Consider the following 23,516-nt stretch of genomic DNA (forward strand, 5'->3'; position numbering starts at 1 on the left):
CATGACTGAAGTTAAACAGTGAATGTGCATTGTAGTAGCAAGAGGAAATGTTCATTGAGTCTGTTATGTGACCTTTTTTGGTAAAGCTTCTCAAGCACGGACTCTGACCAAACCCCTTGACCGATTGGTACACACACACACAGGAGATGGTTTCAATCACAGACCTCTACAGTGGCTCAGACCCCTCCTCCGAATTTTTCACTTTCCGTGCTCCTTCACGGGTCTCTTTCATCCCCATTTCGAGCAATGCTCTCCCCCCTTTTATCTCATAGCGAATGTCTCAGTCCGTGCTTCACCTTTCCTTTTTTGTTGAATATCTCCATCACTTTCCTCACAAACACTTTTTAAAAGAAAACAGAGCAGTGGTGCCAGCTACCAGTAGTTAGTTTTGGCTTGCCTAAGTAGAACTGTCATACTACTGACTGCTGACAAATGACTGGACAGGTTACACCACAAACAACAGGTCATGCTGACGTCAGTGTTTTTGATAACACTTTATAATACATCCTGTCACTAAAAGTGTAACTAAATGGAACTTCAGTGTATTGTATTTGAAATTACAATCTAAATATATTTACCTATAAATACTGAAAAGTCAGTGGACTAGAATAATGGGGTAACAAATGTATAAGTATGTTTTACTGTGCAATTTCATGGTAATTTTGCAGAAAAACAAACAGTATTTCTCCATCTTACATGTTAAATGCACCGTATTTGTTGGGTGCGGGTCATATTATGGAGTGGAATAATCTTCATTATACTGATGTACATGATGGGTGTTCTATTATTCAATTGTCCTTTTATTTTACTAATATAAATGTAAGTCCAACTTACTTTTGTTTCCTGTTCAAACACAAACTAAAGTAAATTTAAGTAAAGTATAATAAAAAAAAACCCTGATTGCTACTACTTTATTCTAGTGTACACAGGTTTAAGTATATACAGTATAATTACATTGTAATTAAATTACACTGAAGCGCCATTGAATTAGAGGGGAGTTGTACCTGTAGCCACTCGCCATATTATAAAAGTTTGCATAATGAAAATAGAAATTTAGAGTCAAAATAAAACTCCAACATACTGGTTTTCTATGTTTTCAACTTTATTGAAGAAAAAAAAAAAACACTTCAAGTAAGTCTCAGCTTTCAGCACTACAATTATGTGATGATTAGTAGTGGTCATTGTAGACAACAACAGCCTGAGTCACAAGGTAATGCTCGGACGAGGACCCCGAAGGCTGCGTGCGTCTCCGTGTGTGTGTAGTGTAGGCTGTTTCACATTAAAATCTCCAGAAAACATAACAAGATCATTGCATTAAAACACAAAAACAGACAGAGGATGTAAAAGGAGAAGCCACACTGGCAAATCATTCACAGGAGAAAAAGGGAAAAAAAAAGAAAAGACGTGATCATCACTGAACTTTATCATTATAGAAATCTTCCAGATTCAGCCGATTACATTTCATTGTACAACCAGAAAACAAAGAACGACAAAACTAAAGGAAAGAATGTTTCGTCTTGTACCGTGAATACCCTTGAGAGAAACTGAAGTATAGCATACAACTTCCACCAGCTCAGAAGCAAACCATTTAATATCAGCATTCTTTTTGTCTAAATTTCTGTCTATTTTGAGACCTCAACAGAAAAGCTCAGCTGTAAGGCCAAAGCGTATTTCATTTCAACATATGCTTGTTGAGCATGTGGAAGAACAACCTAACCGCATTCCAGGCAAACTGGTGGAGGTTCAAATCCAAACTTGCAATTTTGTTCCAAATATATCAGAGGTTGATCACAGGATGATTTTTGCTAACTTTTTGATATATATACATATAGCTAAGCAATTTCTCTTTATGAAATGCCATAACAAATAGTGGCAATCTGGCTGTTGTAAACAAATAAAATAATTAGTACAGAATACAGATCACAGCCTTATATCATTCCACTCACTGTCTCTTTCCAAAAAGCCCCAAAGTGTGCGACAGAGATCTTGAAATATATTCTGTAGAAAAACCCTGACAGGTACAAAAACTCTATTTGTCCAGTTCGCAAAAGAGCTACACAACAAACATCCCAACTGTGTCCTTTTTACATTGTGCATGAGACATGTGCCAGAGAGCAGTCTCAGTCTAAACTCATCCAAAAAGAGCAATACGCTACAACAAGAAGCGTACCAGCATCACTGCTCGGCCGAGTCTCAGTAAAGTCTCCCGTGCTCGGTAGTTCAGACTGAATATTCACAGCTTTGATTTCAGGAGGCTGGAGAAATGAGACACTAGCCTTCCCGTCCACTACATGTACAGCTTAAAGAACTTGTGTTTAAAAAAAAACAAAACAAAAATAACTTCATTTTCGACATCTGCAAGATCATTTCAATGCCACTAAATAACCTCTCGCAACATTCAGATATATACCCTGCCCAGAAAACGGGCTCCCCTGCTGGGATCAGCTTTGGGATTATAATACTTGGCCGGATTAATCACTGTGCAGGCAGGTTATAAAAATATATATACACACAGAGTATACATAAGGAATATAGAGGAAATAATCACTGAATATTACATTAGAAAGTTCATGCTAATTCAAATCTGACTGCATCACATCCACCGTTTGTCTAAAAAGGCACAAGATACTGTAGCCCCTCCTTAGTGGTGACAGACAGAAATACAGGAGAGTCACAGCCCCACGGGGAATGTGCTTTATATTTCCACAGTGAAAACAGCAGCAGAGATTCTCAGACTATTTTAAACACTGATCCAACGAGACAAAGACTCGAAGGAGAAATCCACCAGTTTAACACTTCATAGTGTGTGTGTGTCTGTGCAGGTAGCGTTTGCTGGGAGGAGGGGGGGGGCTGAGGCTAAAAGAAAAAAGGTTTTATTTAAACGCTATATAATTAATGTTTAGTTTAAGTTGTGCAAGGATGGAAAAATTTATTAAATTAGATTTTCTTGCAGATTTTTAGGGATATGTACAAACCTGCAACCTGTTATTTCAAGATTTGATAGCAAAAAAACCCTGAAACATCTGCTGTGTTTCTGTCTGTCATGAAATCAGCTGTTAAGAATTTGCTGACAGAAGAACTGATGAATCTGTAAGAACTGAAGTCTGTAAATCTGAGTAATGCCAACTGGCCTACGGAAAGTGTGGTAACATCTTAGCCATACAGTACGCACAACTTACCTACTGTATGCGTATACACTGTACAGACATGCAGGTTGAGGGGAAACAATCAAAAAATACAAGTAGTACATGCTTTGAGTATGCTCTGACAGGACAACACATTTTGGTGGTATAGATACCTAGCCCAGCCCCACCCAACCCCTTTAGCATTAGATTAATGCATTTAATATTTAGATGTTAGTCATCTATTTACCCTATTCACTAAGGCGTCACAGAAATATGTCAATCGTACCATGCTCTATCGTGACGATACATTTTATACAGTAAAGTAAATCATGCAAATTGCCACGTTGCTTTCTGTTGTCGCAGACCGGTCCATCGAAATTCATGTTCTTATCTGCCTGACATTTTTGAAAAAACTAATGTAAATAACAAAATGGCATATTGCTACCATTCCTATTGCTCAGATTCTGCAAAAAGGACAAGCACCACCATGGTGTTTAAAAAAAGGGCACTGAATACAGTGTGTAAGATTGCACGCTATGCAGTGCATGTGCAAACAAGTAAATGTGGGTGAGTCTTCTGACTGCTTTCCACTATTAGAGTCACTGAAAACAGGGTGGATAAGCAGGGGGGGGGGGGTCTAACTAGAAAAACAAACAAACAAACAAACAATAAACAACACGAAGCGAAGCTGCTTTGCTGTACTGCACTGGCTGGGATAAGCTCTGAAGACAGAGGGAGAAGTCGCTCTGAGCCAGTAATGTTGAGATAGATGAAGTCTTGAAAGATAAAAACATTTTTTTTCCTTTTTTAACAGGGAAAAAAATAAACAGCTGATTAATTCATGAGGACGGGATCGAAGACTCTTTTGTAAGGCAGGGGGAGAGGTAGAACGAAAATGCTGGAGCTCAATCATGGAGCCCTACCCAGTGAGGCAGAGGGTTGCAATGGAAATGATATTTCTTTCATTGCTAATGACAAGTGTTAAATTAAAAAAAAAAAAAAGAGCCATCATGAAGAATACTGAAAAGGCAAAACTGTCCTGTTAGGAGCGAAAGGTGTAAGAGAGTGAGTCTCTGTCTCTCCTGCATGCATATTCTGTGTTTTACATAGAAACTCCAAATGATAACGAGGCTGGAGGGGCATGGCTGGTGATACAGGTAGGTGCCACTTGTTACGAGGAGGCCACAGCAGGTGATACTGTAGAAGAGGCATTCATGGTGTTTTTTTTCCTGTCTCTTTTTTTGTGAGGTTTGATGAGTTTAAGACAAGAGCCCTATAGATTCACAAACACTGTACGGGTCTGACGGGTGAATTAGTCACTCTGCAGGCCACGAGTGTGGACGGAGAATGATGAAGAAGCCTCGAGTTGTTCAGGAGCAAAAGTGAGTGCGATTGGTTTTTTTGTTGTTTTTGAAGGGGGCTAAGCAGTAATGTAATGGGCGATATACTCCTCTACTGTTATTGCTTTCCTGTTTTTTTCCCTTCCCCTCACGCCCCCTCCCACAGGCACTTCAGAGGATTGGGCTTTGGCTGAAGTTGAGTGTGAGAGCAGGCTGTGGGGGAGATGACAGAGGATTGGTGGTAGTGACAGGAGTAACAGACAGAGTTAAAAGTGTGCTTTTGAGCTCTACCTTGTCGTCTGAAAGCTATCACCCAGCAGGATACTAATCTGTCAGTGAAAAAAGTTGCAAACGCTGGTGCTTGTCCTGTGCCAGGGTGAGAACCTGAGGACTCTTAGCCCAGGCCACTAGCTGACTTCAAGAAGATCAGGGGCTGAGATTGAGGGTGAGAGGGAAGCTGAGGCTTTATTAAAAGAGCGAGGTTCCTGGTTGTCCAGCTTCCCTCCATGCTTATTGTCTGTGTCTACAAATGCTGTGCTCTACACCTCCTCAGTCTGTATGGTTGTTTGTGTGCTTCTTATCTAAGGAAGATGATGCCTCTGCTTCTACCTTGACCTTTCGCCCTCCTCTCCCAGTCAGGACCTTGTAGCAGCCCCGAGTGATTTTGTACATCCAAATAATGTTCAAGACATCCAGGGCAATGCAGGAGGTGATCCATGCCACCTGGGCACCCAAGCCCAGCCGCTCAAACTCCGGAGTGCCAAAAGTGGCGAATACACTGGCCCAGTAGGATGGCATGACTGCAATACGCACCAGGAAGAACACCACAGCCATAGCAACCCCATTCAATACCACCAACCGGTGTGAGCGTGGGTACTTTAATGCCTCGAAGAACCACCTGGAGGAGAAAGAGCCATTAGGAAATGTCAGGGAACAAGATATGTCTGCCATATGGTGTGAAGGGGATCCTGACAAGTACATATTCACAAGTGAGGATGACTCACCTTTGGTTCACAAATGGTGTGGATAGCTCAGAAATGAGACGGAAATTGGCAAAGTAGGGAAGGACACCACGGGTCTGCGAAGAGCAAACAACACAGATGATGAGGAATTTAGGAAGCAGAAGGACAAAAAAACAACAAGAATCCGGTTTCAGAAAAATGAGCCACTCACCAAAACATATCCGTAAGCATAGAGCGCCGCCAAGTGGTGGCAAACGAAAAAGCTGTCCCCCATAGTGCTCCAATTACACGCTAGCAGCACCAGGTCTAGAGAGCAGGTGGAGACATTGGTCATTAAGCTAGCAAAACATTACACAGCTGACTTTAGAAGAAAAGAACAAAGCCCAGGCTGAACTGAGTCTAACACGAACACAGAATACTCAGGACTTTGACTCTAAAAATGACTTTGACATAATCACTTTGTGATCAGTTCGTCAACAGATGAATTAAAACTGACAATAGAGCTGACAATACATTCATAACTATAATCAAGTCATAAAACAGCAACTGCAGATAAGGAGAGCAAGAACAAAAGAACAAAGAACACAAATTTGCAGAAGAAACTGAAGGAGACATTTATGGTCATCCATTTTCAACAGCACTCATGCAGCATTTTCATGGACTTAAGCAAAAAGTCCATGAAATATGTTTTTATTTCTCATTCTTTTGAGAGAACAATCAAATTGGTATACTAGTGGACAATTTCCTTTCATAGTATTTTCAAATGTTTAGTCGCTGATAATGAGCTTGCTCTGGACATTTCCCTACCATCACGATGACCAACCCACTCATGTGGCCATTATTTGGCTGCATCATTCCACAGATTCCCCTGCTAATTCCCCAATCTCATATTCGACTGATGCCACAGTTTTATCAATCCCTGTAATTATAAAGGCGCAGATGGAAACCATTCATTAGTCATCACAAATTTCTGCAACCAGGCCTAACAGTCTAATTACCGTGCCTGACAAAGCCCAGCCTCCCGAGTCAGCAGTTATTGCTCTTTTGAAACGATTGAACTTTTACTAATGAATCATTTATTATTAATGGTTTATTACCATCTTCTGTACTGAGAATTGGCTCAAACTAGAGGACTACTGCCCCCTTGTGGAATTTTGCTGACTAAACTACAAATTCTTGAATGCCCTGAGGCACTCAGGCTGTGGTGGGGTAATCGCTGTGGTTTACAAGGGTAATTTGAATTGTGTTCCATTTCCTCCCACTTCTTTTCATTCATTCAAATTACTATTGTTCAAAATTGACTGTGAAAATCTAGTTTGCTATATTATTATCTACTGACCTCCTAAATCTGCTACCAACTTCCCTAAATGAGTTCCCCAATCGACCTTCATCTATTGTTAAATTTGACAAGCTCATTTTGGTATGCGACCTTAACTTGCGCATTGATTCCTCTAACTGAATTTTACACAAGGCATTTCATTTAGTGTAACATGTTAATGGTCGCACACAATGGTGGGCACATCCTGGTTGGTTGTTTTACTCTTGGCTCATCTTTAGACTCTCTCTGTATGTCATATTTACTGTTTCACCATAAGTGTAATATTTTTTGCCACAGTTTTGCAGCCAGTATCGTTTTCAAAGAGGAGAATCATAAAGCCTAGGATCTTTAATGAGAACAAAGTGGCTACATTTTTAACTGTCTTACGAAGTGTCAATTATATTTGTAATAAACAGAGAAGCAGAAAAGCTGAGATAGAAAAATACAAATCACTGCCTTTTCATGAAGGAACCAGTTACTAACCAGTCTACTTCTTTGGCTTAATTAGCATGAAAAACAGTCCAAGGTTCTTGTTTAACACCACGAACAGACTCCTTAATCCCGCTCAGTCTGGTTTTCCTGCCCAGCCCTCGGCTGAATGTGAAAAACATTTTTTTTCCTCTTCTGTTGTCTGTTAAGATCAATTATATCAGGTCACAATTAAACCCTAGTTCCTATCAACCTGCTCAGTTGTGTCATGGAGTTCTGTTATCTAAGTTTTCTCCACGACAGATCTTCGTTACATTTCCTAAAATGTGGAATTGTATGTAATAGCAGCCTTTGACACCACTGATAATCCCATTCTTATTCATTCATCATACTTATCTGACAGATACTCCAGAATTCATATTAACTATATGTCCTTATCAGAGCCCCTCATATGAGGGGTTCCACAGAGCTCAATCCTGGGTCCAGTTCTGTTTTCTGTATATATGTTACTCCTGGGTTATCTATTAAACAGCTTCTAACAGGGATTTCCGACCGCTGCTATGCTGATGATACATTTTTCTGTTAAGTCAAACAACCTGAAGAGCCTCTCCTATCTCGGGGAATGCTTCACTGCTGTTATTTGTTGGATGTCTTTAAATTTCTGCCATCTCAATACTGGCAAAACTGAGGTTCTTGTGTTTGGCTCTTACAGCTTCTCTAAGATCAGTCATTACATTGTCCAGCTATCCAGCAATATCAAGTCACCTGTTAAGAACCGTATTTTACCAATATTTGAATTTGTAATCTCATATTCTCAAATTCATTCTTCCTTTTTTACATATAAAACCCTACATGGCCGGGTTCTGCCTTTCTAGCAGACCTGCTAAGACCTTATTCGAGCACTCAGCCTGCAATCACTGATCAATGTCTCCTAACTGTTTCACACTTCCACATCTATTTTAAAACCAGAGGCAAAAACTCCTAAACCTTCTTTAGGAGAAGTTTTTCTTCTTCTTCAGCCCATGTTCTTTGTTCTTTGAATGTATGGAAGTATGCGCTTGTATGTTTTAGACATGCGCTTATCTTTTGTGTTATTTTATTCAAACTGAAGCATTTTAAAAAGTGCTATAAAAATAAAGTTACCATTATTATTATTAACTTCATAATAGTTTTTGTCCTGTTCTGCAGATTCTATGCAAGTTAGAATTTTTAATTTATATAGCGCTAAATCACAACAATCGCCTCGAGGCACTTTATATTGTAAATTAAAGAACCTACAAAATGTCAATGCTGAGCTCTCCAAGGCTGCAGAGGAGAACAAAAACTAACGTTGCAAGTTCACAAATGACCTGGAGTGCACCAACCAGGGAATGAAGGACTCCTGACTATTCTTTCATTTAATGTACAGGGTTTTTCTTTTTTATTAAAAGAAAGTGTAGGTGCGTCTCCCTTTGGTTTGAATTCTGAAGGAAACATTGGAAGTGTTTTAAATTCCAATTCAAGGACACATGATAAGACAAAATAATGACTTTCTTCCAAGTCTGACATGTCAAATATTTTGTCCTTTTTCGATGCTCCTATGCATTCATGTATCACAGGTGCCCTTCATAGCATTAAATATACATTTAATTAAAACTATCCAACTCTACAGTAACTTGATTACAATACAAAGCTCTACTTGCACACACACATGAAGGGTAATGGCAGCCACATATGCAAAAAAACAAAACAAAGACAGAAGAAAAAATAAAACCTCACCATATAGGAGGTAACCACAGGTTATGGCTACATTTAGTTTGACGAGACTGGGGTCACCCCTGTGGAAAAGCAAAGGATACAGTGTAAAGGCACAAAGCCATAATGCTCAATCTCAATCAGTGAGAGACTGAGATTACTGAGATTACCCAAATGTACCACTGAACAACACACGAAATCATTGCTGGCTGTGGATATCTGCCTGTACAACTCCTCCACCCAATGCACAGCACACAGTGCGATAGTTGCACCGTTTTGCACATCCTGTATAGTCAAAATAACTTACAATTAAACTACCTGTATATTAGAGACATTTTAATATTTTGTAAATTTGTAATATATTGTATTATTAAAATTTAGCTCAGTCTGTTACAGTGTCTTGGAGAAACAGTAACTACATAATTTCCTTAGGGATTAATAAAGTTTCTGATCCTGATTTAAAAAAAAAGAAAGTAAGAAAAAAAAACCGTGAAGAAGAAGCTTCAGTTTACGAGTTAAATATGTTAAGTTGTCTTGCTTCCCTGATCGACAGTCTGCAATACTGCACCTCTTGCATTTCTTAGCAGATTAAAACTGAAAGGTCATTTAAGTTTGACTGTCTAACCTTGATGAATTTGCTGTGATACTGTTGTGTGCGGTATAAAGACGACTGCCTTGACAAGAGCAATGCTTGTGGTGAATCCATAACATGACAGATAGCTCTGCAGAAAAGATATCCACAATGCTGGCACTCTGTGTTCCTCTCCTCCCGTTTGACAGAATTTCTGTTCAATCAGCAATCAGTAGTTCGGGCCATAAACCTGTGACCTGCTGCTCTTACCATTAAAGTGTCCTTGCAAATAACATCGGTTTAAAATAACAATGGAGGTATGTCTGCTTCAATAGAGATCCGATCCTTGTATCAGCCACAAGTATCGCATAGCAAATGACTGGCTGACTGCTTGTGTAACAGGAGCTCGCAGCACAGCGCACATGCTCTACTATACACTGTACCCACACCAACAACATGACCCTGGGCTCACTGCTTTCAAAATGTATTCTTTATCTCCAAGCTTCGACTGCTTCACTTTAAAATAAGTACTTTAACTAAGTGCATTGAACATCTGGAGATATAACCAAGTATACCAATATAACCAAGAAAAGACAAAAAAAAAAAGTGTTCTTCACACTCGGACAGAAATGCAACGTGCAAACATCAGGTTGGCTAATGCCCATCATGCCTGATGATTGTCAGGGAGCCTGAAAATCCACATACTTCTTGGTAATCTCATCAGTGTGACTCAACTTTGATTAATCAGATCTACAGTATATTCACATTCTCTCTTCATGAATGGTTCACTGACTGGAATTTGGCCCAGAAAGATACGTAGAATTTTAAACAGGAAGTACTACAATAGCGCCGACTCAACAGGCATTATACAAAAGACACTCAAAGCCAAATGATATGCTGTTAAGTGGCAAGTAGAACTCATTTAAGAGCACTTAGCAGTTTGCTAGGCTTTTTCCATGGGGCTACAGATACGTAGTAATCAGAATGAACCTTGAGCTAATATGTGGTTCAAAGAAAAGCGCAAAGGAAACTTAAATAAACTCTCTATATTCTTACTGAACGCAGCTTGAAGAAAAAAACCTAACTCTCTCTCAGAGTTTGTCTTTGCTCAGCAGAACATCCTCACTGGCACATCAAAGTATAGAATTACCTGTAGCGTCTGTACTGTACTCTGTATCATTTATCTCTGTGACAGCTGCATACCCTTGACTGCCTCTCTTCTAAATCATTGACTGTTCCGCTTTTTAACTCTGACAACTTTCGTCTCAGATGGCCAAAAATCACACAGACTTAAGTGGGGGAAGTGTGGTGAAATGCTTGGGCTATGAGTTATGTTCACCAGCAGCTGATCTGGAGCTGTGGTGACAAATGACAGCATGGGAATAGAAGGGTCTGACTTTCAGTGCATCTTAGACTTTTTGTTAGTCTCAGTCTGCAACAATTCATTAAGTCATTCCAGAGTTATCAACAACTTAGATCTACAGATAAATCACAAACTAGCTGGCTGTGTTTCAACAGGTTACGGTTTAGATTCAGGGAAACAGGTTTGAAAAGTTTTGACGTTCAAGAATGGGAAACGAATAGCAGCACATTGGTGAAACTATGATGTATGAAAGCGCTTTTCATTTCCACCTGATGAGATTGATACTGGAAGTCCCATTCAATGTCAATTTTTGATTTAAATATTAATTCCAGTATGATCAAAAGAAAGAAATATAATTTATTGGTTATTAATTGATTCTCAAGGACTTTTATTCAACCTGTGACAACTAGGAGGCAAACAAACTCAACTCCAGTTCTCTTATAATGAAGATGAGGAGGATAATGTTGGTAACACTGACATCTTATATGAATTTGATTAGCTTTCTACTTGCTTGCTTTATCGATAGTTTGACTCTTCATTCAGATATTTGCATTTAGTGTTGTGCATGCAGATCCTTAAGGGAAATCTAAGGAATAAAGCATTTTAACTGCAACAATAAAACACACTTGAATGAAGTTTGGAGAAAGAAAAAATTTACCAAAACCATAGAAAAGAAAGGACTGCTGGGATACAGGTGGATGACAAAAACAGTTGATGGACCTCTCTTTTCATCACCTCTATTGATTCTTAACAGCAACAGCATCCTTTCGCTGCAGGGTTGCATTTCTTTGAATAAAACTTGCAAACAAATGGGGCCGGATGCTGATGATGACATGCTGACCCTCCTCAGGAAAGACACTGGTGTTATAAATTAGGTTTTGGGGCCTTGCTAGGTACGGTGAATTCAGGTTTACCTCTGGATTTTCAGTGTTACAAATGCAGTTCTCGTCTTATCTGCTTAAATCGCTGTGGTAACTTCTGTGGCAGACCTAACCTGTTCCCAGGCAGGTTGTGCATGAGATAAGACATCAACATGCACATAACAATTACCTACTGACCAATCAGTTCACCGTTAAATGACATAATCATTCCTGCAAGATCACATGAGGGATTTGAGTTATTAGCCAGCACCTAAACCCTCTGTCTTCTCAATACAGGGACCTTTCTTTGCTGCTTCTAAAATATGCAAGTCAGCCTGTTTAATAGTCTAAATTCTGTTTGTTTTTTTGTTTTATGTATTTAAGGGTGTTTACTTGTGTAAACAACATTGGGACAGCAGTTGAAAGAAGGCTAAAACCTATTTAAATACCATGAGAATACATTGAAGCAAAACATTAGTTTAATGGAACACCCTTTTCTAATCCTGTATCTTAATAATGGAGCAGTGATACAAATAAGATTGCATTTACAGCCACTAATGCCTTTCCAGGCTTCCCGATGGCCTAAAGTGCTTTAAACTGTATGTATGAATGAATGAATATAGCAGTTTTTTATAGCAGAAGATACACACTCACACTCTGATGCTTTGGCTGCAAAAACTGTGTTGCTGCGGAGCATGTATTATGTGATTAACCTCTTTGCAGTTTTCTAATATTATAGCTTGGTTGTTGTTTGTACAATATGCCAGTCTGCTGCCTGCCAGTAGACCTGCCCATATGCTGCCAACACCACCTCTTTTACAGCGCTGTGAATAAACTGGTTTGACTTATCAAGCTGATAACTATTAGTGCCCGAGTTTTCTAAATCTCACCAGAAAGACTTGAACTAAACATCCTGGAAAAGCAACACGAGAACAAAGAGTCATGGTAAAAAGAAAGCACACCCTTCAACCACAATGTGAGCGACTCATACAATCCTATAGAAAACAATTGCTTTAAGTTACTGGTGCTAAAGGTGGTTCTACAAGTTGGTGACTCATAGGGAGTACTTATTTTTCTTACTTACTTTCTTACTGCATCTGCATTTTAGCTTAGTTTTGTTAAACAAACAATGAGATAATCTGTCTGTCTGACTTTATACTCTCCTAATCTGAAGACTTATAAAGGACTAGATATCATTTTTTATTTATTAAATGAGATTTGATAAAATGCACTTTCACCTTATCTTGTTTTTTTGTTGTTGCTTATTTTCCTTTAGTGTCAAAAATATATCTCAGGTTGTCCTAAATTTAACTGAAATGCGGTCCTCCATTCTCCTCAGACTGTCATGCACATGTTAAGTTCAAGTCCAGATAAGCCAATCAAGAAATGCAGCAGGGGCGAGGCCGGCAGACACGGCGCTTGTTAACCGAAAGGATTATGATAACAGCCGAAGCTGTGCTGACAGTCGGAGTGACAACCTGAAAGAGCCCGAGCAGCAGCTGCAAACAAAGCAGGCTTCTAACAGTTTGGCTCTGACCGCTGCGCCACCATTTAGCACAGCGCCGAGAGAACAATGCTGCTGTGTGACAGGCCTTAATGATGCTGTAGCGCAATCAGATTGACTGGAGAATTAAGGCTTGCTCCACTCCGGTGTTGAAATGAGATGAGCTTTAAAAAGGCATTAGGATACTTCTGGGAATCGGCTAGGTGCCGGTGGGTGACGGGAATAAGCTTAAGAAATTCAACAATAGCAGTGAAGAAATAAAGTTGGAACAAAGAAACCATTTCAGCAGAGAAATGACTGTCACCTTTTCCTCAAGGGGGGGTGTCTCAGAGAAGTGATAGAAGAAAAATCCTGCCTGCAACCCCCCAAAAATGCTGGTAAGGTATTAAGCACTTGAACACTGAGCAGATGAAGACTAGCAGCAGGAGGAGGGAGGGAGAGCTCATCCCTCCTGCCCGTGCCCCTACCCACCGCTGTTTTCTCCCCTTTTCTTTGCTCCATCAGTGATGCTAGCCAGAGAAACAGAATAAAAGAGCATTGCATTGATATGGCAGCTAGACATGTGTAATCGGCAACCCAAGGCAGGGGGAGGATCGTGAGGGCTGGTGCGAGGGAAAGGGAGAGTGGGTTTTGTTTTGTTGTTTTTTTTGTTTTTTCTTTGGGGGGGGGGGGGGGGATTAGCTGCTGCTGTTTGCTATGAAAAGGCATCTTGTTGGTGGGATTTCTAGTCTGCTAGACAGACAGAGAGGAAGTGAAGGTAAGGAAAAAGAGGAGAGAGGGGAAGGAAGTGGTGTTGTAAGTGAGAAAAATGAGAGCGAAAGCTGAGGAGAGATGTGTTCAAAAGACTGATTGAGATACTAGAAAGGAGAAAGAAATGGGGGGAGAGAGAGAGCGGGAGAGTGAGCGAGAGATTGCCATTTCTCTTTTTCAGGACTCACTGATCCAAATAACAGAGTCAGCACTGGTGGGGAGAGTGAAGGCAGAGAAGACAGCGAAGACAAAAATCAAAGTCTAAATCCTCCAAATCAACAACTCTCTGGAGACTCCACTGACACGTTAGATCCATCCTCTCGCCTTCCCTCTTTCGTTCTCATAAAGGCAATGCCATCTCTGTCGCGCCAAAAGGTATTAACTACCAATCCCGACGATATTTCACCCCCACCTCCCTCTTCATCCCTTCAGTTTCCACCTTTCCCCGTGTGAGAAAGTTCCGGCTGCCAGTCTGAAAAGGCAGATGTGGGAACACAGGTTTCTCCCAAAAGCACCCACAGCTTTAACAGTACTTCAGTATTTTTTGTTTATATGGTTGCACAGTATGTGGACAGCATATGGCTGCATGCTCCAAATCTTGTCTTTCTTTGTGCACGTGACATGACATTCATGGATATTTTTTTTTTTTTTTATGCATGAGTGTTTCCTTTCTGTTCCTCTTACCAGACAGGGTTGGCGTTGACTGCGTCATCGTACCACAGGATGTACAAACAGAACAAGCCCACAATCAACGCGTGCACTGTGGACACTAACCTGGGAGACACACACACATATTACAAGAGCAAATTAGTGAACGTGACAACAGATTAATAGGTTTACAGTCAGGAACAATCATCAGTCTTTTTTACACATCTGTTCATACATGCATAGTGTACAGGTTTACCAAGCTATGGGGCTGAAAGAGCTAAAAAAGTGGAGCTAGCTCCAAAAGTGAGTCAATCCCGATTAGAGGTGGCAATCACCAGACACTCCATGATATGGTATAAACACATGACATTTTGAAATCTGTTGAGAATTACAATAACTTATATTGTGATTTATCCCCCTTTTTTTAAACTGCAAATTATGTTCTCAAAGTTTAACTTTGTCAGTATCTGTTACATTAATAAGATAAAGTTCTCTCACTTCAGTTATTTTTTGCTGAAAGATGAGATTATCAAAACATATCAACACTATCACTAAAATCAGCCTTCAGTCTGATAGTGAATGGGGTCAAGTTGGCAATTACATGCAATCTGTTTCTGATAATACAGCTAATCATCAAAAATCACGTATCTGTTTCTGTCTACATAGACAGAAATTCATATTTCACCATTACATTTGCACTCGGAAACCTTCCTGTTTTATAGGAACCAGCTGGCAGCCAGTTGAGCAGAGTCACCTAATTCAATTCAGTTTTATTACAATACACAACAACAGTTGCCTCAAGGTGCTTATATTATATATAACACGTAATAATATATAATAATATATATTACGTGTATATTGAGACCCACGTTATTTATTTATATATATATGTGTGTATATATGTATATGTGTATGTGTATGTATATGTATATACATGTGTATATATGTATATTAATATTACGTGGGTCCTTATTGTTGCTGTTTTTTTTTGTTGCATACAGCTCAAAAAAACAACAACAAATAAAACAAATAAAAGTCAAATTCTGCTGTTTCATTGGTCTGTTACTTAGGACCAATCAGGAGATATCTGTGGGTAGCATTGCATATAGTTTACGGACTCTTGGATTTCCAATATCTGGTCCCAAAATGATCATTTTTAAAAAACAAAACAGCATGGTAGTTTCCCAAATTTAACACTTGGCTTCAAAATGCAGAGACTAGAACCTACTGGGTGAGTTCATGATGACTATGCCCAAGTTTTACGTTTAGTCTATGATAGCTGCATTTATTTTATGCACTGTGTTCAAGTGAGTTACTTTCTTTGACCTTTGGAGTAGTTATGTGGGCCACTGAAGAGATACTCCAGAGGTCCAGTGGGTCTTATCTCTTCTCTACCACAATCACAATTCCTCCAGTGTCACCATGCAGCCTCTATCCACAGACTGCAGCTGCCAGCCTGAGCCTTGGCCAAAACTGGCTCGATGGCAGGCTGCTGTACAAGCCCAGTCTTAAAAGTATGACTAGCCACTGAGTTATTTTCTGTTACAGAAAGTTCTGGATGCAGTCACTCTATTTGAGGATGTGCAATAATAAATACGAGGATGAGGAAAAACAGAAAAGACATGAAATAAAAGTACAGGACACACTTTTTTGCTCACAACCATACTGCTTTTCCTTAGAAGTGCTTTCTCCCTTCTCTCCCTGCACTTAAGTTGTGGTTACATAAACAGCACACTGACACACTGAGAGCTGGCTGTTACACAACAGCAGACCACTCTAGAGTGGGCCATCAGCGCTTTGCCTTTGACTTGTCTTGGATTCCTTGGTCAGTGCACTCCATTCTTTCAGTTAGGTAGAAGCAGGCTAATGTAAACCACAGCTGCATGAAGAAAGTGTAATCTCTGAGCAGTACATTACAGAAAACAGATGGAGGAAGAAAATAAAAACAGTGAAAGATGTTACGCAACTACAAAACATTGCCCCCTGAACCTCACCCCTGAGGTTTAAGTTTGAAACTTTAAACCACTCTGTGCTCCACCAGCCGTTCACATCACAGCTGTAGTTGTGCAGAACAATGAGCTGGCCTGAGGCACATCGAGGTTCATCTCAACAGAACCGCACAGAGGTTAGCTTGGTCAAGGCTTTATAACATTTTGCGGCTACTTTTTTTTTGAGGAAGTGCATCTCACTTGTACAATTTTATGACAAAAAAATAAAAATAATATCATTACTTTATATTTTGCTATGAATAAGGGAAGTGTGTGTTACAATTTATTGAAATATGCACAAACATGCATGGAAATACAATCAACAAGCTAAAACAAATGGTAGAAAAAGACTAACAAGCTTAAAAGTCAATATTTGGTTTGACCACCTTTATTTTTCAGCACAGCCTGAAGTCTCTTGGAAAGCAGTCATGTAATTTCTTTAAATAGTCTTCAGGAATAGTTCTCCAGGCTTCTTAAAAGACATTCAAAGCTCTTCTTTGGATGTTGGCTGCCTTTTCTTCAGTTTTCTTTCAAGATGATCCCACCCTGCTTCAATAATGTTAAAATCCGGGTTCTGGGGGGCCGATCCATGCCTGACTGATGTGTGTTTTTTCGGGCCCGATATGCTTTTCCTGTATTGGCACTGTGTTTGGGATCATTTTCATGTTGAAAAATGAAGCTGTTCCCAATCAGAAGCTTTTCAGATGACACTACATGGTGGATCAAAATCTGATACTGTTTATTCAATTATAAATCAGTTTTCACTGGCTGATTGCAGCCACAACCATGACAGAGCCTCCACCGTGTTTTACAGAAAGCTGTGGACTCTTAAGCCCCTTTTCCATTAGTACCTACTCGGGTCGATTCACCATGGAACAACATGACCTTTTTTTATGCTTGAATGATTCACAGGTCTGTGTTAAGCAGCTCAAAAAACAAAAACCATTCCTCTGAAAATGGTGAAAAAGCAACAAATGTCCTAAAAAACATTTGTGAGACCTTCAGAAAACCTGGAGAGGTATTTCTCAAGACTACTTTTAAAAATTAGGAGATCAGGCTTCTTCAAAATATTAAGAAATGGGAGGGGAGGGACTGTTGTACAGTATATTTCAACATTTATTATCCTAATCGATCATTCTTAATGTTTTATCACCTCCTAAAAGGGGGGGAAAATGAAAGCAATCCCTGGCTATACCCCATTTCCACCAACAAAGTACTGATGCTCAGTCCAGAATCAATTCCATGCATTTCTACCAAAAAATAAAAAATAAATAATTAACTCACATTCACTGAAATTTACAGTCCCAAATGATGAAATTACTGTCTTTACTGCAAAAAATTCACCAATGATCGTCCACCATAATTTTCTTCCCACAGGCATTACATCCAATTCTGCTGGTAATGCAACATAATCGGTTCCCTTTCCTCTTAAAATGTGCCGGCATTACTACCAGCAATGGCACTACAGCACAGCGCTGCTGTAAAAAAACAAGGTAGCTCAGGTGTACAGAAAAGGCCTGTTGACGAGCAGCGTTTTCCTGTGACGTACCTGGAGTTCCATTCAGTGAGCTTGGTGGGAGGCAGCCGTCCATAACCTGGGGTAATGGCGGAGGAGAGCGGCGGGCTGGCCACTGAGAAGAGAAGCTGGAAACCCACAAAGCTACCAGCTACCACGGTCAACTCTCTCGTCTCCATCACTCACCTAAACACAATGGGGAGCAGAGGAGGGGGGAGGAGGGGGTGGGGATGCACAGAGAGTGATACACATGGACAGGTTCAATCGATGTCTGTCAGTCATTCTGGGCAGTGCCAGAAGAGAAACTGAGGTGGCAGTGAGAACGGAGGGAAACTGTGGTTCAGCCGGCGCACAAAGAAGAGGAGGAAAGGGAAAGAGACAGACGGAAGAAATATAAGCTGAAGACATGAGCCGTCTAATGCAAGTGACATGAGCGCTTTAGCCAAGAAGGGCACGGTGGGAAAGGGTGGGGTAAAAAGCTTTTAAGGATAACAGAGTGGCAGAAACAGAAAAGAAGTTACTGGGTGTGAATACGTGATGCTAAGCATTTAGAACTGAAAAAAGGCTCTGTGTTATTATGCACATTTTGCAAGGGGATTACAGAGAGTTGTTTAGGACACACCAAAAAAATCCCTGAGAAGAAAACAAAGCCTGAGCGAAAGAGGATTTTCAAGATGAAGCAACAAGTTCAGCTCATGGGATTGCATAAAGAATTTCAGGCGGTATTTTACTTAAAACAATGCTTGTTGTTACAGCTTTGTTTAGGCTTAAACCTCTTTTTTTAACTCAATCTTTGCCATTCTGCCTCGCTTCCATGTTGCTGACAGTTTATCTTAAAATGATAAAGCCAATTTGAACTAAAAGGAAACCGTTCCAGGGAATGCTACGCAAACTACCGATTGTAAACATACACTGTGAACAGACTATATTTGAGTAGCTTATGAGATTTATTTACTTTGACTCACGTCATTGCACCAGAAACCAGTCTTTTCAAACCGCAGGTAATCAGCGAGGGAACAGCACCACGCTCACTAAAACCACTGAATCAAAAAGACTTTTTTTTAATGAGTCCTTGAGTCCTTATAGATTTTCATCAGTTCATACAAGCTCAGACTGTAGTCCTATTGGTTGTTACGTTAAACAAGAACAAGAAGTTCAGACATTTTTCTGAGAACTTCCCTAAGTTGAAAAAACAGATAGTATTTAAAGAAGTTCCACTTCCCTAAGAGGACTTCGCACTACAAGTCTCGACACTTATCAGCTTGTGAGTGTTGCCGTTCCTGTTATTTGTTTCCTGCAAGCAAAAATTACTTGCATTTCTCAGCTTCCCCCTTCAACAGATCACAACCACAATTACAGCCAAATTGTCCATGTTTAAACAAACAATTTTTAAAAAGGAGGTCAAAAAAGACCCAAAGTTCACAGGGAACAGAGGGTACTGAAGTGCATTCACATAATGACCTGTTATCAGTTATCACTACATACTGTGTCAGCACTGATCTGGACTCTGTCCTGATACAACCCTGTTTCCCAAAAAACTGTGACTCTGAGTAAAAAGTAGAGAAGTTTAAATTCTTAGAGTTGACATTGTTTATATTTGGAATTTTTTAATGTTATATTTGACTTTAAAATTGCAACAAACACGTAATATCTAATGTTAAAACTGATCAAATGTACTTAAAAAAATAAAAATATCAGATAGCGGTTCTTTCATGAACATTGGGATATTTGCCAGCAAAAAAAAAAAAAAATGTAAAGAAGACTTGGTGGAAAATCTCACTGCTAATTAGTCTAACTAGTAAGATAGCTGAGCTTAAAAAGAGCATCCCAAATGGACTGAGTTTTTCAGAAGACCGGAAAAGCGTCACTACTCTGTGAAGGCCTTTGCGGTTAATCAGTTCAAGGATTTAAGGGCCTGTCCACATGTACATAAGTAAGTCTTTTGGTAAACATAGCCCTTTCTATGTATTTTTGCCATTTCTTTACACATAAACAGTGTTTTATGTGACTGATCTTTAAAACAAAAATCCTTCCAATGTAAGGATTTTAAGAAACTCAGTTTCTCCATATACACCTGGACAAGGCAAACAGATTTGGTCTTGTAAATTCAAAGGTGTATATCATGTGCATGTGGACACAGCCCAACCCCAACTGGAGGATTTGATCATTTACTACGCAATAGTACTAAAAGATTAACATAAGCCTGTGAAGTCAAGGGACAAGCCTGAAAAGCAGCACTAAATGGCTGTAATGCAGGACTGAATGGCTCACTATGTGGACTCAGAAACACTCTGAAAACCTGTGTCAGTGGACACAGCTCAGCATCACATCCACACACGTAAGTTAAAACTCGAACGAGATCCAGAAGCGTTGCTGGCTCCTCTGGGCCAAGCCTCATTGAGGATCGAGTGAAGCAAAGTGGAAACTCTTGAATTCATTAGGAAATTCTGGACACAGAATCCTCAGGGCTACAGAGGAGAGGAACTGTGCAGCTTGTTATTAGCAAAAAGTTTAAAACCCACTAAGTGTGGATTAGTGGAAATACTTATTTATGTATTTATTTGTAGCATCATACACTGCTATTAAGTCTGTGTCAGGGAAAGCCTTGCTTGTTTCAGCAAGGATACGCACACACTCCTACAGGTGCTTAACTGCCTGCAGTCAATTCATTCAGATTATTCTGCAACAATAAAATAAAAATAAGGAAGCCCATAGAGTGGCTAAAATCCTATATCAAACTACGAAGCGAAAACCTTTCACTTTTCAAACTACAGCAACTGGCCTCCTCAACAAGAGAAGCGGGGCTGCAACACAGTGGGAAACATGGCATGCATTTACTGTCTTTTTACCATTCTCAATTAAAAAAATATAAAGGGATGAACGAATGTTATGCAAGCCACGTGATTCCAGAAAAATAGTATTGCGCAAGAAAAGGGCTACTTTTGACTGGCCGACACAGCAGTTGCTGTACAGTCATGCTGTTTACAAAGTAACCTAAGCACTTTGACCCATATTACTAAGTGTGTATCCAACATTTTTCATCTACATTAAAATGTCCAGTGCTGTGCATATACACTGCTGTGTGAAAGCCAAGGAAGAACAACCTGCTGAAAAAACCCAAAGCACCTCAAGCCAAAGTGCCACGAGCAACACTGCATCAATTCAGTGTCTACCATGATTACAGCGCTGGAGTAATCTTCTGCACAAACTCCCATCGGTAGGACAAACTTCACTCTGCAGTAAATAAACACATTTACCAAGAATCAAAGCCGCTGCAAGAAGTGCAACTCCACTCCAGCTTTCCAAAGCCCCATTCTCTCAAATCTGGCATGTTCAGCAGGGAAGCTGAGGCAGGCCATTCTTCTTTCTTTTTTGGGGGGTGGGCTCTTATTGTCCCCAGAAGCAGCTACGCACATTCCCGGGCAACCCTGATCATATGCAGCATGTGCCTGAATAATTCATTGGCATTCTTCACCTGGCAGGCTGGTTCATAGCGCCCCATGGGAAGGAGCAGCTCACGGAGCCTCCTCACTGCGGCTGACAGGTCGGACGGGAGAAGTGCTCTGCCATCCTCGTCCGACCTTGGTCCGCTGGACTATCCTGCTGCTGTCAGCAAACCGTGACCCTGTGACATATCGACCAAATATAAATAATAGGGCTTCAACTCTTCCCCCACCCCCTTCCTTTTTCATTTGGAAATCTAAACCGGCCCCCCCAGTCTACCGCATTGCTACAGCAGAGGGATGGGTCTGGCTCGCTCCGAGTTGGAGGCTCAGTCCTCGGCCAGCTTCATCACACCAAACCCCGCAAGCAAGCAAGCAAGCATGCAGGATCATGACACGAATACTGATACATGACTGGTGGCTACTGCCGTTTGAAGCTGGAAGAAATGCCCAGATTTAGCAAACCCCCTCTTCTTAGATTTGGACTATTGTGCAGCCCGCACCACCTCATCGGCGATTGGCGGGTTCGGCTTAAAGTAAAAATGGATCTATGTAACAGCAATACCCCCCATAAATAAATCCACTATGTTTGGCGGGGGTTGTAGTTGCAAATGCATCGTAAAAGCACTGCAGACGGCTGAAGAGAATGGCAAAAAATGTGTCGAAAAATAGGAATCTCATTGACAATGGGGGAGAGAAACACAGCTTATTAAACAACACAAAGACAGGAGGTTTTGAGCGGATTGTAACAAGCCGCCAAAGCGCAGCGGACTGATTTCAGGAGAGCAAAGTTGCTCCAGAAGAAAGCTCAAACTGTGTGGACTGCTACGTGTCCTGTTGTTTCTGCCGCCACGGCAGGAGGAGAGAGGGACACGGGAGCTGTTGCAGTCCTAAGGTATGTGCGGGGGAGAACTGCCTAAACTGAGTAAAATAAAGACGGCAAGGCTTTTAGTCTGCGCTGTGTCTGATGTGGTGGAAGGAGATGGGTGAGCTCTCGTACCTGCTATCCGTCGCATGCGTCTGTGTAGGCGGATGAGCTCCCGGTTCGCCCCGTGTCTTCTCCACTTTCTTCCAACTTGACGTTAGCTAGCAAGTCTGCTAATCGGAGGCAGCCCGCAGGCTTTCCCCGTGCGAGCTCAGGGAAGAAGAAAAACAACCTCCGCTGCTACACCACAACGTGGCAGAACAACCATTACAGCCTGGAGAAGAGAGGCTTTCCCCGATTCCCCGCTGTCATGAGTCTACTTGAAAAGTTTTTTGTTTTTTTTACTCGTTTTTATTTTGGCGTTGACAGCAAGGACCCAGTGGTGACGTCGATACGTACCCGCCCACACGTGCACACGCCTCCCACCGCCGCACACCCCTTCCCCAGACAAGAGTCTACGCTACAGTCTGTGGGTTACACCCACCAGGAACAAAGGCCACGGTATATTATGATTGATGATGATCCGCTGCAGCACAGGTAGCGGAGACGTACAGTCTGCAAGTCATGCTGCTCTGCTGGCCGATGGACTAACGACTTGCAAGAAGATATCTCACACGCACAGAGTGGACTGAGATATGCTCAAGGGGCTCAACTGTTGAGCACCAAACCTATCCATCATAAGTGGATCATGAGGATTTAAGTTACCCCAGGTGTATTAAATAATATGAGCTCAAACACTCCTTATGTATGTGTCAAATGTAATGTTGAAAAAGCCCCCTTACTTTAAAGCGTATGGAAGGAAAACTATGAAAACGTGACTCGTAGTGCACTGAAATAAAAATGAAAACCACACTTTAGCTAAAAATTAAATGAACCTTTGTCAGGTCTAACAATACAATAAATGTAATATTTAAAAAAAAATATATACGGGACATCTCTCCTTTTTTCAACAATTTAGTCTGGTGCATGTGTTTACTGAGATAGGAATGTCAACATGACTGTAGGAAGTTTGCCTTGACACAGTGTGTCACAGTGTTTGT

General features: G+C 40.6%; 1 protein-coding gene across 2 annotated transcripts; it reads right to left on the reverse strand.

Annotated features, from left to right (window-relative positions):
• Positions 1-1,087: 1,087 nt before the first annotated feature.
• Positions 1,088-22,889, reverse strand: tlcd4b (TLC domain containing 4b). 2 transcript variants are annotated; one of them, XM_035913991.2, is made up of 8 exons: positions 22,552-22,889; positions 21,584-21,733; positions 18,142-18,294; positions 14,641-14,730; positions 8,933-8,991; positions 5,639-5,733; positions 5,470-5,543; positions 1,088-5,363 (listed from the first exon to the last, which is right to left on the reverse strand). In XM_035913991.2, the coding sequence occupies exons 3-8, from the start codon at positions 18,285-18,287 to the stop codon at positions 5,015-5,017; spliced, it is 813 nt and encodes a 270-aa protein (XP_035769884.2). In that variant the 5' UTR covers positions 18,288-18,294; positions 21,584-21,733; positions 22,552-22,889; the 3' UTR covers positions 1,088-5,014. The 2 variants fall into 2 exon arrangements, with proteins under 2 accessions (XP_035769884.2, XP_006805101.2); XM_006805038.3 differs by lacking the exon at positions 21,584-21,733 and having other exon boundaries at positions 22,552-22,887.
• Positions 22,890-23,516: the final 627 nt, after the last annotated feature.

The sequence above is a fragment of the Neolamprologus brichardi genome, chromosome 4, assembly GCF_056152115.1.
Source record: "Neolamprologus brichardi isolate AB-2024 chromosome 4, ASM5615211v1, whole genome shotgun sequence".
Classification (NCBI taxonomy): Eukaryota; Metazoa; Chordata; class Actinopteri; order Cichliformes; family Cichlidae; genus Neolamprologus; species Neolamprologus brichardi.